General features: G+C 43.4%; 1 protein-coding gene across 9 annotated transcripts in view; it reads left to right on the top strand.

Moving 5' to 3' along the window:
• Window positions 1-17,973, top strand: part of PCYT1B (phosphate cytidylyltransferase 1B, choline) — a 148,987-nt gene that overhangs the window by 10,401 nt on the left and 120,613 nt on the right. For 2 of the 9 annotated variants that reach the window (XM_058713662.1, XM_058713666.1), the window contains exon 1: window positions 10,564-11,013. In XM_058713662.1, coding sequence (XP_058569645.1) covers window positions 10,662-11,013 — 352 coding nt within the window. In that variant the 5' untranslated portion in view covers window positions 10,564-10,661. Of the gene's footprint in view, window positions 1-2,189; window positions 2,329-10,560; window positions 11,014-17,973 lie in introns of those variants that run through there. The other 7 variants (XM_058713657.1, XM_058713653.1, XM_058713661.1 and 4 more) reach the window with 6 other exon arrangements.

Here is a 17,973-nt window from a genome sequence, read left to right as displayed (position 1 = left end):
AGAAATAAATGAAAAAATTTCAAAGTTGGCATAATATTTTTGTTATAACAGTATTTCAAAATTCCACAAAAATGACAGAAATTAAAAAAAAACAAATTATGGGGGCAGCTGGTTGGCTCAGTCAGTTATGTGTCCAACTCTTGATCTTGGCTCAGGTCATGATCTCAGGGCTGTGAGATTGAGTCCTGCATCAAGCTCTACACTGGGTGTGGAGTCTGCTTATGATTCTCCCCCAACCCCGTCCCCCTCTTCCCTCCTCCCACTTGCTTGTACTTCCCCACTCACTTGCACTTTCTCTGTCTCTCTCAAAAAAAAAAATAAATGAATAAAAACAAATTTTGAACAACTAAGCTTGAAAAAACATAAACAGAATTATTACATATCCACAATAACGAGAATTCACATGATGGTCAATCTGTATATTTTTCATGCAACATGCTTTGTTCTCTGGGCTGTATACAACATCAAAATCAGAATAAATGAAGTCAAGAACATTTCTGATCATTGCTAAAAATTGTTTAAGGATTTCCAAATATCATGTTGCTATTATGTTAAGCAAGTACAAAGAATGTGTTCTGTTTCTTAAATTATGCAAGTTATTCTCACCTCCATCTTCTTCCTTCACTTTTGAAGGGTAATTTCACTGGATATAGAATTCTAAGTTGGCAGATGTTTGTTTTGTTTTTTTTTTTTCTACCAACACTTTAGTGATTTCGCTCTACTCTTGACTTGCTTACATAATAAGTAATATGCATTTGGTCTTCATCCTCTCTGGCACAGAGCTCCTAAAACCTTTGGAATGTCCTAAGTGGTGAAAACCGCAAAGGTGTCTTTTGTTATATTAATGAGGTGACTTTTGAACCAGCACCTAAGGATGGGTGCTACTTGCCAGTAGAGCCAACAATGTGATTACAGAGTAGAAAATTCCAGCTCTACTCCGACCCCAGGAGAGAGAAGAGGGGCTAGAGATTAAATTCAATCGCCAATGTCCAATGACTTAATTAATCATGCTTAGCTAACGAAGCCTCTATAAAACCCCCAAAAGGGTGGGGTTCACTGGTGAACTCATGGGGATTTGGGGAGAGTGGTGCACCTGGAGAGGGCATGGAGTGTGGCTCCAAGCAGGGCTTCCATGCCCTCCCCCACATACCATCCTTGCCCTATATATACATCTCTTTCGTCTGGCTATTCCTGAGTTATATCCTTTCACATTCAACTGGTAACCTAGGAAGTTTCTTTGGGTTCTATGAGCCACTCTAGGAAATTAATAGGAACTAAGGAGTAGCTTTTGTGGCACTCTCCAATCTCTAGCAGGTCAGGTAGAAGCCCAGGTGATAACCTGGACTTGCATTTGGCATCTAAAGTGAGCATGTAGGAGGGTGACAATCTTATAGGACTGAGCCCTTAACCTGTGGAATCTGGTTCTAATTCAGGGTAGATAGTGTCAGAATGGAGTGGAATTCTTGGACACCCTGTTGATGTCTGAGAATTGCTTTTTGGTGTGGGGGAATGCGCCCACCCACACATTGGAAATTGAGTCTCAGAACACTTATTACATGGTTTCTGGTGAGAAGCCCACTGTAATTCTTTTTTTAAATATTTATTTATTTGGGGTAGAGTGAAAGTGGGGGAGGGGCAGAGAGATGGGGACAGAAGATCTGAAGCAGGCTCTGCGCTGACAACAGTGAGCCCGATGCGGGGCTCAAACCCACAAACCATGAGATCGTGACCCAAGCTGAAGTCAGACACTCAACCGACTGAGCTGCCCAGGTACCCCCACTGTAATTCTTATCCTTACTCTTTAATAAGTAAAGTTTCCCACCGCTGCCTTCCCCCCACCTCTGGCTTCCTTCAAGTTTTTCACCTTGTCCTTTGTTGTTGCTTTTTATCCCCAGTTTGAACATGATATTCCCAGGTTTGTTTTTTTGTCACTGCTTGTTTGGGTATTTATCTTGCTTGGTGTTTTTGAGCTTACTGGGTCTGTAGTTCTGCGTCTGTCGTTTTAATGACAAATTCTTTGGAAAGTTTTTGCCCATTATTCAAATATTTCTCCTGCTCTCTTTTCTCTTTCTCCTCCTGCTGGTATTTTCATATTGTTCCCTTGCTCCTTTTCCTCACTACAGCAGTTCCAATCTATTTCCTCAAAGTCTTGTCCCATATTGAATATGGTTGTTTTTATGTCTCCTTAGGTGGGACAGGAAGGCTGGAGAAGGCTGAAATTCCCTTCCCTAACCTGGAATAATATTGCAGTATTGCCCTCTGACAAAGTCTTGACCCCTGGAGAGTCGGCCTTTGTGATAGAGAGGGTTCTGGGAGGCGCTCCTGATGGTGAGTCTTCCTCTTCTTCAGTCTGGGTCTCCAGGGGCTATTTCTCAGATCCTCAACGTGAGAATCTGGTGGGGTTCCTGCAGAAAAAGCCCACAAAAGTGTGGGGTCCTTTCTGTGATTGCAGCCCCAGGAATTTCTTAATTTCATGTTAGTCCATATTGAGCCTCCAGCAATTTATTAAAATTACCATTTAAGTATTCCCCCCAGACCATGGCTCCAGCAGCTTCTCTCCCAGGTGAGCAGATCTCAGCTAGGATTCTCTCTCTGCGTCTATCTCTCCAGGTTTGGGGGTGAGAATTCCCCCTGTTATCTCAGTTCCCTGATGGGTCTAAGGAAAGTCATTGATTTTCAGTTTATCCATATTTTTCTTGATGTAAGGACAGAAGCAACAACTTTCAAGCACTCTACATATAGGAGCTAAAGCCCGAAGTCACTTGCCCATCTTTTCTGTATATTTTCTGATAAAAGATTCCTTCTAGTTGTTTGCCCATTTTTTAAAAATTGAGCTATTTGTCCAATCATTAAATTATAAGAATTTTTATATGTCCTGAATAAAAGTCCTTTATAAAATATGTTTTGCAAATATGTTCTCCCAATCTGTGGTTTACATTTTTATTTTCTTAACTGTGTCTTTTGAAAACCAAAATTTTAATTTTTGATGTAATTCATTGTATTCACTTTTTTCCTTTATGGTTCATGCTTTTTGTGTCCTAAGAAATCTTTGCCTAATCTGAGGTCATAAAGATTTTTCTCCTGTTTCAGTCTAGAAATCTCATGGCTTTTACCTTCAGGTCTATGATCCCTTTCATGTTAGCTTTTACATATAGTGTGAGATAAGGATCGAGAGGTTCATTTTTTTGCTTATGGAAATCCAATTGTTCTGCAACACTTTAATTTTTAATTATAGTACAACACACATAATGTAAAAGCTATCATCTTAACCATTTCTTTTTAAAGTTTATTTATTTTGAGAGAGAGAGAGAGAGAGAGAGAGAGCACGTACACATGCACACGAGCAGGGGTACAGCAAAGAGAGAGGCAGAGAGAGAATTCCAGAGAGGCTCCGGGCTGTCAGCACAGAGCCTGACGCGGGGCTAAATCTCACCAACTGCAAGATCATGACCTGAGCCGAAATCCAGAGTCAGATGCCTAACAACCAACTGAGCCACCCAGGCATCCCTCATCTCAGCCATTTTTAAGTGCAAAGTACATTCACGTTGTTGTGCAACCAATCTCCAGAATTTTTCAACATCACAAACTGAAACTCTGTACCCAATTAAACAATAGTTCCTTATTCCTCCCTGCCCCCAGCCCCTGACAGCCACCATTCTACTTTCTGTCTCTATGAATTTGACTGCTCTAGGTATGTCGTATAATCAGAATCATACAATATTTTTTTTGTGCATGGCCGGCTTATTTCAGTTAGCATAATGTCCTTAAGCTTCATCTGTGTTATGGCACGTGTCAAAATTTCCTTCCTTTTCAATGCTGAATAGTATTCTTTTATATGTAGACCACATTTTGTTTATCCATTCATCTAGTGGCGGACATTTGGATTGCTTCCAGCTTTTGGCTATTGTGAAGAATGCTGCTATGAATGGCATATTCTTTAAGGGGATTTTTTACAGCAATCTCTGCACCCAATGTGGGGCTCGAACTCATGACCCGAGATCAAGAGCCACATGCTCTACTAGCCATGCCAGCCAGTCAGATCAGGGAGTCTGAGTTCTCCAACACTATTCTTCTTTTTCCAAATTATTTTGGCTACTTTAAGTCTTTCTGAATTTCCATATAATTTTTAGAATCAGGGAGTCAATTCCTACCAGAAAACTTGCTGGGAGTTTGACTGGAATTGTGCTGAATATGTAGATTAATTTTGAGAAAACAGATATTTTAACAGCTCTGAGTCTTCCAATCCATGAACACGGCACATTTCTCCCTTTTTGTAGGTTTTCTTTAATTTTTCTCGGAAGTCTTTTATAGTTTTCAGTGCACATAACTTCCACATGTGTTGTTATATTTGTCTTAAAGTATTCCATGTTTTTTGATGCTGTGTTAAGTTGGTATTGTTTTCTCAATTTCAATTTTTAATTGTTTGCTGTCACGTCAAATTTTAATGCCAACCCAAAACAGACGACTGTCTTTCCCTTCCCTCAACTAGGGTAGGTGATATGACTGTGGAAACAGAATTTCCCTACTTTGGCATTTCTACTGAATTGTCTTTTTTTTTTTTTCTTTTTTTAATTTTTTTTTTAATTTTTTTTTTAACGTTTATTTATTTTTGAGACAGAGAGAGACAGAGCATGAACAGGGGAGGGTCAGAGAGACAGGGAGACACAGAATCTGAAACAGGTTCCAGGCTCTGAGCAGTCAGCACAGAGCCTGACGCGGGGCTCGAACTCACATACCGAGAGATCGTGACCTGAGCCCAGGTCGGACGCTTAACCGACTGAGCCACCCAGGCACCCCTCTGCTGAATTGTCTTTTATGCAGAGAAGAGTTTAGCACACTGCTACTCAGGGACCCAGCATCTTTTCCTTTGGAGCTAGTGTGGAGAGAAGCAAAGCCATCTCTAAATTGGCATCTTGATTTTGATTCCAAGACTCTGGCCCCAAGTTTCCTAACTACGTGGATTTATTTCAAGATATTTGAGTTCATTTTCTTGAATCAAAAGTTTCTGGAAATGTTAAAACGACACGAAAGTTTGGAAATGCTGTATATTATTCTCTTTCTCCATAGATTTTCCCCAGGACCTCTAAGTGTATTGTCTTATAATCACCAATTGATGCAGTTGCACTGTCTGGTCAGGAACAGTTTTTAATTTTTTTTCCAACATTTATTTGTTTTGGGGAGACAAAGAGGGACAGAGCATGAGTGGGGTGGGGGTGGGGGACGAGAGAGAGGGAGACACAGAATCTGAAGCAGGCTCCAGGCTCCGAGCTGTCAGCCCAGAGCCCAACGCGGGGCTTGAACTCACGGACTGTGAGACCATGACCTGAGCCGAAGTTGGCCGCTTAACTGACTGAGCCACCCAGGCACCCCAGTCAGGAGCATTTTGAGGTGCAAAAGTTCTAAGCGATCCTTTAACCTGTGGCTCCTCCCACAAAAGAGCCTCTTTGAGATTCACAGTTAAAAGTGAAGAAGAGTCTCTTTTGCCTTGGTAGGTGAGAGAGCGGAGGAGGGAAAAGGAAAGGAAAAAATACAATGAATCAGATTCCCTGGTCAAGCACAGAAGTTTTGCATCATGAAAGGGCTGAAGGCGAACAGCAAAAGGCCATGGGAAAGATGTAGAAGCGATTACAAAATATGTCATGTTCCGTTTTTCTTCAAGTCAGTCTCACACCAGGCAGAAAGTCAGTTTTTCTGCAGGAGAGAAACATGTCAGCAAATCCCCAGCAATCCGTGAACTGGTTGTTATGAGGTGAGGGAAAGAAAACGACCTCTGAGTCACTTGGCTCATCACTCTAACACCTTCGACAAGTTTTGTTGATGGCCCAGTGGATCAATAAACATGCTTCTTTGCCTGGGCCTTCATTGTTTCAGCAAGTTACTGCAAACTGAAACCACCCTGTGCCTCAAAAGAAGGCTAATAAATTCTCAAGGTCCTTACTCCCTGCAGCTTCTCAGTGCCTTTACTTTTCTTCAACACCAGCTGTTCTCCAGATCGGGACTCCATCCTTCGCATTATTTGTCCCCAGTCCTTCCAGGAGTACCTCCCACTGTCAAACCAGATTGCTTTTCTTCGTACTATTCTCCTACCCACTCAAAGCCAAATTGAACAAGAAAAAAATAGTGCAATTTTGATGCCAAATGAATTTGGCCATCAACAAAATGTTTCCCGAACACTTAATATGTGCCAGACACTCTTCTCGTCACTGGGGATATCGGCAGTGAAGCAAAGCCCCCGCCCTCTCACTCACCTGGGAGAGATAGACAGTAAACTTGTAATGGAATATGTCCCTTATGAAGTGAAACAAAGCAGGGGAAGGGGGAAGAGAGAATGAGGAGTTGAGGTGGTAAGAGATTATGTAAGTCAGGGAAATATTCAGTTTAACAGCACCTCTTGTACTGATTTGTAATTCCATGAGGGCTGGTACTGCTGTAATTGCCTTCATTTTTTCTCCTGGTTGAGGGCTTGATACAAAGTAGATGTTCAGTAAATCCAAGGGAAACAGTAATACACAAAATATGTAAATTTTACCCTTGAACTTGGGCACATCTTGACATCGTGTGGGTGGAGTATGTTTTTAGTGCATCATTTGGAAATGCAAAGTCTATACTTGTATTCCTTCTTCAGAACTGTTGCCAGCTCATTCCAAGCGATCAGGAAAAGCAAAAAGACAGGGAGTCACAGGCAGTCACTCTCCTCGAGGAATGAAGACGCTATCCTCTCATCTGTTCCCTGGCTTCATCTCAGAACTAAGACCCCCAAAACAGCCTTGGGTGAATTCGTCAAAGATTTTCCAAGCCCCGTTGACTAAAATCCCCCAAATAGCCTTGGGTGAACACAGCAGGCAGAGTTTCTAAGCCGGTTATCAGGCATACGCAGGGCAAAAGATAAGAGGCAGTTACAAAACACTTTAGGGATTCATTAATTCATTAAATCATTTTCAAAGCAACTACTATATACCAAGGACTGTGCTAGAGTTGGAGCAAATCATTTCATCTCAGTCCAGAATCTAGCCTTCAGCCACTTAGATTCAGAAAATCATATTGTTCAGACGTTCAGAGATGATTAGACTTTTGATGACAAACTACCTGTAATTAACTATAATTAAAATAACCAGAAAATGCTAATTAATCCATTAATTTCTACAGTGATTTAAAATACCTCTAGCTGGGCCTGCTGCTAACATTTGTGGGGTCAGGGCAGGAATCTAAATGGAGGCCCGTGTATCATATGTCTAAATATTTAAAAGTTTGAAATCATGCTAGCAGACTGTGTGTACCTGTGTATATGGTGGGGGGGGGGGCTGGACGGAGCCAAAGGCCCTCCTCTGTGCTACAGCACTGGGTGGGGCCAGCCCAGATATCCGGTTTCTGTTCACATTTTCCTGCTAAAAGCTCTACCACCCCTTATACCCAGGGACATGCAATTCTGTGGGGAGGTTACCCCCCAGGAAGATGGCCCTGAGGGAGAAGCCATGAAAGTCCTGGAAGCAGGGAGGGGGGGACATCTGGACAGAGACCTCTAGAGTATTCTAGAGGGGGGCGGTAAGGGTCTCCAGGCATGTACCCTGTCCCATGGCCACGTGGACTCCTCGGAAGAGAGCTAAAACAGGGCCCTCTCAAACGAAGCACGTAAAGCCATGTTCCTGGACTCACCCTGGCCCCCGGTGAGGTACCAGGAAGGCAAAGAGAATGCTGCTAGGGAATTAATTCATGGAAAGAAGAGTATTGCATCAGCTCTGGACCTGAGGCCTGGTTGACCAGCCACGCCACCTGGCGTAGAACACCTCATCTCTTGAACCACGAGGATACTCATTCCCCAAATTCAAGAGCGTTTCTCTTATAATAGGACTAACACAGTTTGCTTCCCCCACAACGCCCAATTCTCTGAGGGTCAGGGGCTGCAGAGAGAGAAAAAGCATCAGTGCTGCAGACCGGGAGACTTAGGGGCTAAATCTAGCCCTCACTCTGTTCACCAAGTGGGACTCCTTGGCCCAGAGGAGCACCTTTTTGAAATTTATTTCTTTATTTTGAGAGAACGGTGGGGAGGAGCAGAGAGAGAGAGAGAGAGAGAGGGAGAGAGAGAATCCCAAGCAGACTCTGGGTGACAGCACAGAGCCTGATGCAGGGCTCAAACTCATGAACCGTGAGATCATGACCTGAGCCAAAATCAAGAGTTGGAAGCTTAACCAACTGAGCCACACAGGTGCCCCAAGTTAATTCACACATAGTGCCTTATACAGGAACTGAGATCTGCTGCCCACCCATTTCCACCTCTGTGGGCCTGGGCAACTAGCTTCTACCCACTGACACAACTATCAGGGCTCTGGGGCATCCCTTGTATAGACCACAGGGGATTGTTCATAGGGATCATCTGAGACCGTTTTAGTTTATGAGACTCTCAAAAGCAGAGAAGACCCCAGAAAGCTACCAATAAGTGTTCAGATAATAGATATCTTCATAATCCAAGGGTAAGTGGCTTAATTCGATCACCTGGGCTAGATCTACGTTAAGAATACAGTACGTTGTTGTATTGGTGGCCCTGTCTCCATTCCATTTGCTTTAGAGTCAGAATTAATCAAAACCTATCCTCTCAACGTTTTAATGCTCAGGGCCAATAATCGCCTACTCTAAGCAGGAATTAACCGAGGGAATAGATTGGCAGCTCTTCTTCTTTTGGATGTGTGACAAGAAGCTTGGAAATATAATCAAATGCACTGTTATTCTAAGAGATGACAACAAGAGGCAATTTCAAAACAAGCCTCTCTTGTGAACCGTTGGGCCTTGATGACACAAGAGTGATTTTTCCATTACTGAGAAGAGTAAACCAGTGCAAATACAGGTAGATGATGTTTTTCTGACAGCTGAGCCAGGTTTTACTTCACTTTCAGAGAAATCTTCTGTTAGAGTCCATCGGTACATGCTGTGTTGGTCCGGCCACATTTCAGTGGGTCCAGTGAATCACTCTGGGAGAAATAATGTGCCCAGGACTTGGGCTTTTCTTTTTCTCTTTTAGCTGACTACCTGGAACCCACCGTTGGAGTGTGGCTTACCTCTGATGGCCAATCTTAGCCTCTTTGGGGGGATGAGCCATGGGGATAAGAACAGGGATGAGGGAAAGACACAGGAATGAAGAAGGATAAGGTATCTGAGAAAATGCTTGGGTCTGAATAGAATCATTGCAAATCGGGGGCTCTAGGGACCTGGGGGAGAGGTCTGACACAAATATAATATCTCTTTCCTTCCTCACTTCCTCAGTGATTCAGTTCCTCAGTCACTTCTAGGTCAAGTTCCACGGGATTTTCTCCCTATTGCCCTCTCAACTCCCCTCATGCCGGAGATTCTCTCCTACAGTCCTCACATTGTTTACAAAATAAGTATATCAGCCCTAGTTCAGTCAGAGAAGCACAGCCACTATGAGATGTGGAGGAAGGGATTTAACATAGGAAATAGACCTGGCCCACTGTGGGAGGGGTGGGGGGAATGGAGGTCGGTGGGGCAATTGAATGATGGGACAAGTTAACCCATCTACAGTTACAAGCCCAGCATATATGGCTGCCAAAGTGCAGGAGGCTCCCCCTGCCCCCAGGAAGCTCTGGGAAGCCGCTCCGACCTCCGTTGGGCTGGAGAAACGTCTGAGGGCGGACTCTGAGCTGCTGTTGCTTAACGGGGTCAGCAGTTAGTAAGATGATGGATCGAGACACAGAGCAAAGGGGAGTGAGGGTAATCTGGGACCTTCTGTCACCACTCCCAACCATGACAACCTTTGGAAATAATGACCACCTCACCCTCACCTTCCACATCTTGTATAAAATCCTCTTTTGGCCAACTCGAACCCAGAGCCGGAAGGGAAGGGGATCCCCGGGAATGGGATTCCAGCTGGCCAAGTCCGCACACTACACCCCACCGTGCTAGGCAATGTAGCAGCGATTCACTGATAGAGCTTCTCCAGCAACCAGCCCAGCAGCGGGACACAGAAAGGCTGGGATGGATGGATGGGTGCAAAGGTTGAAAGGCTCCTTTGACCGATCAGAGCGCGTTGTCTCATCCTGGAGAGTGTAATAGGTGAGCGAGTGACCAAGAGTTTTCCCGCTAGCGTGGAGCTTGGAAAATCTTTATGTGGTGAATTTAGATGGACATCCATCTTCATTCTGAGCCAGGAATGATACTCGTGTTAAGAGCAGCACTTAAAAAGAATCTTGTCCAAAATGCCCCAGTACATGCATATTTAAAGAGTTCTTTTAACACGCAATGGTATTTGAGGGGGAATTACCTTAACACAACTTGTGAAGATTCTACATGATTAAAATGCACAAGTTCACTTATCGGTGGTGATTAGAATGGCTCCTTGGCAGAGAAAATGTTTATTAGAATCAAAGTATGTAGGAGAGATTTCCTTTCTCTATCTTTATTCTCCCGTTGAAAGAAAGTGTTGAAGTGTGTATTAACAGTTCAAGGTCTCGGCTACTTTTTATCTTGAAAAAAAGAGACAAAATGTTTGTCATTCCGGGAGCATAATCAGTTCAGCCGGCACACAATGACATAGTTAATTCACCAACGGAATTTGTTGCCATAGCTCCAGTGAGGGATAGGGGAGATAAAACAATGGCCTTTTTCACCAGCGCAGCTTTCACCACAACCTGCCTGTCCCCGCACGGCAGGCCATGATAGCGCCAGTCCAGAGCACAGCACTTGTCGACGAACAGCGGCCCAGAGGGGACAAGAGGAGGCCGGTGGCAAACAAAGCAGGAACACCCAGCACCTTGGATCTCTGCTCATTCGATCAGTGGGACACGACTAGCTCCTCGGAGCTTGTGGTTCAGGTTCACCATTGGTCAAGTGCTCCAGTAAATCCAGAGAAGGAAGATTTCATCCTGGGACTCAGAAGAACTCCAAAGAGAAGAGAGGACTCTAGGAGACGGGGAAAGCAGACCAGGAGCAGAAATGGTGGGCCACCAGCAATGCACCTTGGAACAGGATACCAGGGACCATGGCACTTCCCGATCCTGGCGCGAGGTAACAGACATGATTTCTTAGTGATCTTTGCCTGTTTGAATATCGAAGTAGGTCCCCAAAGTAAAGCCCTATGTATCTGTGAGTGTAACGGACCTGCGCTAATTAATATAGTGCCTCTCAACATGGAAATCTTATCCTTTCCATCTAAAGGTGATAAAAAAGAAAAGTTGGGGCTCCTGTTTGTTTATCCCCTTACTGACTATGCAGGATCCCTGGATAGAGTTAGATGACAGGAACAGCTTCTCTTTCGGAAAAGCAGTCAAATCAGGATGAGGAAATGTAGATGGTTCGAGGCAAAGAATGACGCTGTGTGAGCCTGAGGGCGTTGGAGAACCGTGGTAACAAAGTGTTCATTACCCTACAGAATGAGAAAGTTTCCTCTTAGAAAAGTCACAACATCCTGACACCCGTTTCTGAATTTCTCGTTGTGCAATTATCACAGAAGTGAGACCACCTCGTATGGTCTTGCCTTGTGGGGCATTGAGTGCCTAAGGGAATGTGCATTTTAGTGGAGTCCTATTCAATCAAATGAATTCTAGATGGAAAAAGCTTAGGTGGTCAGACGAAATAGTAAGAAGGCTTTCAGGTGATGTGAAGGAGAGATTAGGACCGGGGTAAGCTTCCTGGCAATGACATAATGTTCCTGCTTCACAGTAAAGGTGGTTTCACGCCACACCCTGACAGCAGTTTCTTGGGTCTCAAGATACCAGCTCTGCTCTTGCTTGTATCGGCACTCCTTCGAAAGCTCCCCGTCCCCCTCAGAGCGAGCAGGGCTGGCTGGTCCAAGCACCCCATGCCTCAGAAAGTAGTCTAGGCCCACAGCCACTGGGCACCTGGGCAACACGACTGGGAGAGCAATTCCTCTATTCGATCCCTTCCCCATTGGCCCCAGTATTGTCTCAGATTTGGAAAAAGTGTACATGTTGGGGACTCATGAGTTTTACCAGCTCATTTTATTGTGTAAATGGGGGGATAAGGATGCATTTCAGTCCTCCATTTATTCATTCTTCCACATCTCATTCCAAAAATAGATTTGACATGGTATTAAAACAACTGAAAAGTTTCAGTTCTTGACTGGTACAGATATGGAAAGTTGAAATGATCTTTCTCTGTCCAGTCATGGAGAATTAAATCTGTGCAAATAATCACTCCGTATTCCCATACCTTTTGTGAATTGAAAAACAACCAAGGTCTTCTAATCTCATGGGTCTCTCAATAGCATCACTTAATATACTAACGGCTGCAGTTTTGGAGCGCCTGGCTGGCTCAGTTGGTGGAGCACGCAACTCTTGGTTTCAGGGGTGTGAGTTCAAGCCCCAAACTGGGTGTAGAGATTACCTAAAAATAAAATCTTTAGGGGCACCTGCGCGGCTCAGTCATTTAAGGGTCTGACTCTTGATATCAGCTCTGGTCATGATCTCACAGTCATGACATCAAGCTCTATATTGGGTTCTGCGCTGAGCATGGAGCCTGCTTAAGAGGCTCTCTCTCCTTCACTCTTGGCGCCTCCCTGCCCGATAAATAAATGAACTTAAAAAAATAAAATCTTAAAAACAAGAGAAGCTGCAATTTTTGGTCCTTAGTAGCTGGCATGCCCTGTGGTAAGTACGTTGGGTGTCCTATTTCATGTGATTACGTCCAGCAAAAGTGCCTGAGCTCCTGACTACTTCTCTATTCTGCCAATCTGTGCTTTACTTTCTTCACTTACATGGGCTGGGTTTATTTAGCCCCCTCGGGCAAGCATGAATTACACTATTAATTATAACAATGACGAAGAAGTGATTGTGTTGACATTTTAATCAGCCTTTTGGGTTCTCGGTGTACTTTTCATACAAAAGCTGACCTCAACTTCTATAAATTTAACTTCCTGACTCCCGCCTCTTTTGCTCACCATACACTGATACCCCCAAGCTAATAGTACTGCTTACCGACTGATAGTTGTAAACATTGTCATTAAATATTTTATCTGAACAATGAGGATAATTCTGAATTTAATAATATTTATGAGTTCTCTAGGAATGCGAACACCCTTTAAATGAGAGAGCCGGTTATTCATTTTGCACATATTTAACTTTGGTACTTGATCGGCACTTATTTGGAAGTAGGAGAATGCCTGGATACATCTCAATTCCTCTTACTCCAAATCCCGTCAGGTAGACGTTATTTACATTCTCGTTTTCAAGTGAGAAACTTCAAGCTCACAGAAGTTAAGTAAATTGCCAAAGGTAGTAAGTGTACAGCTAAGATTCAGGATCTTGAATTCCTTTTCACTTTTTCTAAATGTTTATTTTTGAAAGAGAGAGAGACAGAGAGCTCGTGAGCTGGGGAGGGGCAGAGAGAGAGGGAGAGAGAGAATCTCAAGCGGGCGCCACACTATCAGCGTGGAGCCCGACTTGGAGCCTGAACTCACGAACCATGAGATTATGACCAGAGTTGAAATCGAGACTCATTCAGGTGCCCCCATTTTCACTTTTTCTTTAAGCCTGCACTGTCATTTAAGATAGCCACGAACCACATATGGCTGTTTAAATTTAAATTTTAGTTTAGGGGCACCTGTGTGGCTCAATCGGTTAAGCATCCAACTTTGGCTCAGGTCATGATCTTGTGGTCTGTGAGTTCAAGCCCCCCCGTCGGGCTCTGTGCTGACGGCTCAGAGCCTGGATCCTGCTTTGGAGTCTGTGTCTGCCTCTCTCTCTCTCTCTCTCTCTCTCTCTCTCTCTCTCTTTCTCTCCCTCTCAAAAATAAATAAACATTAAAACATTTTTTTAATTTAAATTTTAGTTTAAATTAAATAAAATCTAAAATTTAGTTCCTCAGTGGCACTAGCCACATTTCAAGTGCTCAGTAGCCACGTGTGGCTAGTGACTACCTCATGTGGATGGCTAGAGAGCACAGATATAGAATATTACATCACTGCAGAAAGTTCTATTGGATAATACTGCTTTAAGTTGTAGTATCTCTTTTCGATATGTTGACACATGTCCTCAAAATATATTGCAGTGCTGTTATAAGTAATATGGATTTAATATTTTACAGTAAAATTTCATTCATTGGAAGTCTCCTCATTTGCATAGCACCAAGTTAACTTTGATCTGCAAATTAATAATATAGATAAGAGTCAAGGAGACGTTAAACACACTTCAGAGGCCAAAGATTTTTAAGCACCATCAAATAACTCCAGAAGCACTCACTTAGATGCAAGCAATTGATATGATAATTACACATCATTTTTATTTATTCATTAAAACAGGATCCCCTAAGGTGCCCTGGTAGGAAATAATATGGTTAGCCTAGTGCTTTATAGCAAATCTTCTGCTATTTCTAAATTCTATGGAAAATCATTTTATACTACTGATTTACCTTCCTCTCTTCCTTTGGGTCATTAAGTAAATTGGTAGCATAAAATACTATCACAGTGAAATTTTTATTAGCTCAAGATCTAATTCTAAAACCCTCCCTTCTTCCACTCTATCCCAGGATACCCCGGAAGGAGTGTCCCTGGGGGCCCCTCATAGACCCCGGAACATAGGAGGGGTTTGATAAATATCTGTTGATTGACAGAGACAGTTCTTTCAAGATGCCACTTGTAGGAGTGGACTCCGATTTTCTACATAGAATTCATGGATCAAAATGAAAACTGTCTTCCATTTCTTCTTTTCCCTTTACCAATCTTTGCTGCAAAGTCTTCATTGTGAGATAAGGGGTTCCTATTTGTGAGAAAAAGATGCCTTGCAGGCATTCAGGTTGGAGGGTGGGAGTGAGCAGTGTGATCCTATGTGAAAATTCGGAAGCAAATCTGTGAGCTTCTTCAGAAAAGAGAGCTGCCTTCCCAAGGCACCAGCCATCATTTGGGCCCATCAGTTCTTTTTCTTTTTTTTTTAATGTTTATTTATTTACTTTTTGAGAGAGAGAGTGGATGCGAGTGAGCCCGCAGAGTGGGGGAAGGGTAGAGAGAGAGGGAGAGAGAGAATCCCAAGCAGGCTCCACGCTGATAAGGCAGAGCCCTGACTTGGGGCTTGAACTCACAAACCTATGAGATCATGACCTAAGCCAAAACCAAGAGTCAGACACTCAACCGACTAAATCACCCAGGCACCCCAGGCACCATCAGTTCTTAAGCAGTATGTTGAGGGGTGCCTGGATGGCCCAGTTGGTTAAGTGTTCAACTTCAGCTCAGGTCATGATCTCACAGTTCGTGGGTTCAAGCCTTGTGTCGGGCTGTGAGCTGAAAGCTTGAGCCTGCTTCAGAGTCTGTGTCTCCCTCTCTCCCTCTGTCCTTCCCCTGCTTGTGCTGTCTCTCTCTCAAAAATAAATACACAAAGATTAAACAAGACCAGTATGTTGAACACATTTGCCAGGTACTGTGCTGGCTCTAGGTAACAGGATAGAAGAAGAGAATTTTGAGTTATTTAGAGAAGAATGACCCTTGAATTTCTAAATGTTTAGTGGTTTCTGGCAAGCTTGCTTGAAGTGGTCATTCCAAACATGGAAAAAACTCAATTCCTCAGTTTAGCAGTTAGCTTCAAAGAATATGATTTGTCACTTCCTTGCCTTCTGTACAAAAAATTTCTAGTGTAAGCCATAAGCAAAGAAAGAGAAAATCATTGAAACAATATAAATGCATTTGGAATAGTTAGTCTTTATTTGGAGGGAATTAAACAATTTGGAACAGTCCAAATTCATGAAGTTTAGATATCTGAGCATCTTTTTTTTTTTAATTTTTTTTTTAACGTTTATTTATTTTTGGGACAGAGAGAGACAGAGCATGAACGGGGGAGGGGTAGAGAGAGAGGGAGACACGGAATCGGAAGCAGGCTCCAGGCTCCGAGCCACCAGCCCAGAGCCCGACGCGGGGCTCGAACTCACGGACTGCGAGATCGTGACCTGAGCCGAAGTCGGACGCTCAACCGACTGAGCCACCCAGGCGCCCCTAAAGCCACTTAGGGCAAGTAGATATTACATTTTTACTTTTTGTTCCGTAACACAATTAGGGCTTTTTCCCTCTCATCCATCTGCAATTCCTTCGCCTGAATCCTAGTATTACAGGAACGGCATGTATTTGTACAACCTGCAGCTAACTCACTGCAGTCTTTGTCTCCTTTGGAGACTATTTGGTAGACCTATCCAAGGGTCACATGCCATGCTGACCCAGTTAACAGATGCATCATCACTGCCATCGGCTGCTCTGCTGATAGCTCTCACTCTGAAAATTGACAGGTAGTGCACACGCTGTATGTCTGTTGCAATTGAATCTGGGTTTCTAGAAGACACGAATCTCTCTCCCTAAACCATGGCTCCCATCCACCGTGGTCCACTAAGGCAAGCCTTGACTAGTATGCATTTTGGAAATCTTACCAGCTCACCCAAATGGCTCAATTAGCACACGAAAAGATGTGGAGTGAGAGGTGAAACCTGTGTCTGTTGAAACCTGGGCTTCTTCTGGTCTTCCCAGTACTGGAAACTATGGGAAGAAAAGGAATCTTACTGGTTTCTCTTATTTTTGTCCGTTATTCTCAGGGAGTTGGGACCAGCTCTCAAATACCATGGAGCAAAGGATATACAAGAACTGGCATAAAATTAATCTTGCCCTTGGGGAGTCTGGGTGGCTCAATCGGTTAAGCATCCGGTTTCTGCTCAGGTCGTGATCTTGCAGTCCATGGGTTCGAGTCCCACGTCAGGCTCTGTGCTGACAGCTCAGAGCCTGGAGCCTGTTTCAGATTCTGTGTCTCCCTCTCTTTCTGACCCTCCCCCGTCCATGCTCTGTCTCTGTCTCAAAAATAAATAAATGTTAAAAAAAATTTAAAAAAATGAATCTTGCCCCATTCTTGCAGTGAGGACTTATAATGTGAAAAACATACTCTTTATTTCAATCTTTCCCCAGGCATTAGAGCATTTTATTTTTTTATTTTAGTATTTTTATTTTTTGAAGTAATCGCTGTGCCCAACATGGGGCCTGAACTCGTAACCCTGAGATCAAGAGTCACATGTTCTACTGACTGAGCCAGCCAGGTGCCCCTATTAGAGCATTATAAAGTTCTCTTGGGCTTTTCATGAACTAGAATTCTTTTCTTTCTCTCCCTCTATCTCACATATACACACACGCACGCACGCACACGTGCACACACAGATACACACATGCAAAGAAAAAAGAAAGGAAAAAAATGGAAAGTGTGGCCCAGGACAAAAAGAAAAATAATATCTGTTTCAAATGTGTCTTCTTCAGTTCCATTAAGTCATAGAAAAAAGTAACAGGAATTTAAATGATAATTCTTTTAAAAAAGCAAAGGTGGTAAGATTAGATTTTTAACAGTACCATCATATTTACTAAAAAACAAACAAAAAATCTTTCAGAGTTTGCCCTACCTATATATTCCTGCTCTATACATTCTTTGAGAGTGTAGACTATCACATCTTGGATGCATGGCTCCTGATGTACTGTAGATGCTCAGTAAGTGTTTGTTGAATGAGTGAAAGGAATTTAAATCCCTGTTTATTCTCTATCCTCTTTGCCCAGGGAGAATCCTGTGTTTGTTCATCTAAGGTCAACTCTAGGTTGTCCCGGAGAATGAATGAATTTCAACCCAGTCTATAAGGCATGCATCATTGTTGGGTAGACCCACTTCAACTTGACTCCAGCGTCTAAATTGAATGACTTGATCATTAACACCAGCCACAAAGATGGAGTAATCACTATTTACAGGACTTTCCATCCCAAACCCTGCCAGACTCCTAGGTTTGCTGGAGGTTTGTGATATCTCAAGGCGAGGTGGGATCTGCTCAGAGACACCAGAGGTGGCTGACTCCCTCTCTACAGTTTTTCCTTGGCTTCCCCTGCGATGTGCACAGCAGGCTCAGCCTCCAGGAGACATGGGTCAGGCTTGTACACAAATCTGTCCCATAAATTCCTTGCCATGTGGCTACTACACCTTCCCTGAAGAGGGCAATTGAAGGAAGCTTGTA

The sequence above is a fragment of the Neofelis nebulosa genome, chromosome X (assembly GCF_028018385.1).
Source record: "Neofelis nebulosa isolate mNeoNeb1 chromosome X, mNeoNeb1.pri, whole genome shotgun sequence".
NCBI classification, from domain to species: domain Eukaryota; kingdom Metazoa; phylum Chordata; class Mammalia; order Carnivora; family Felidae; genus Neofelis; species Neofelis nebulosa.
The sequence above is the reverse complement of the archived record's forward strand: the minus strand, read 5'-3'. Positions and strand labels throughout refer to the sequence as shown.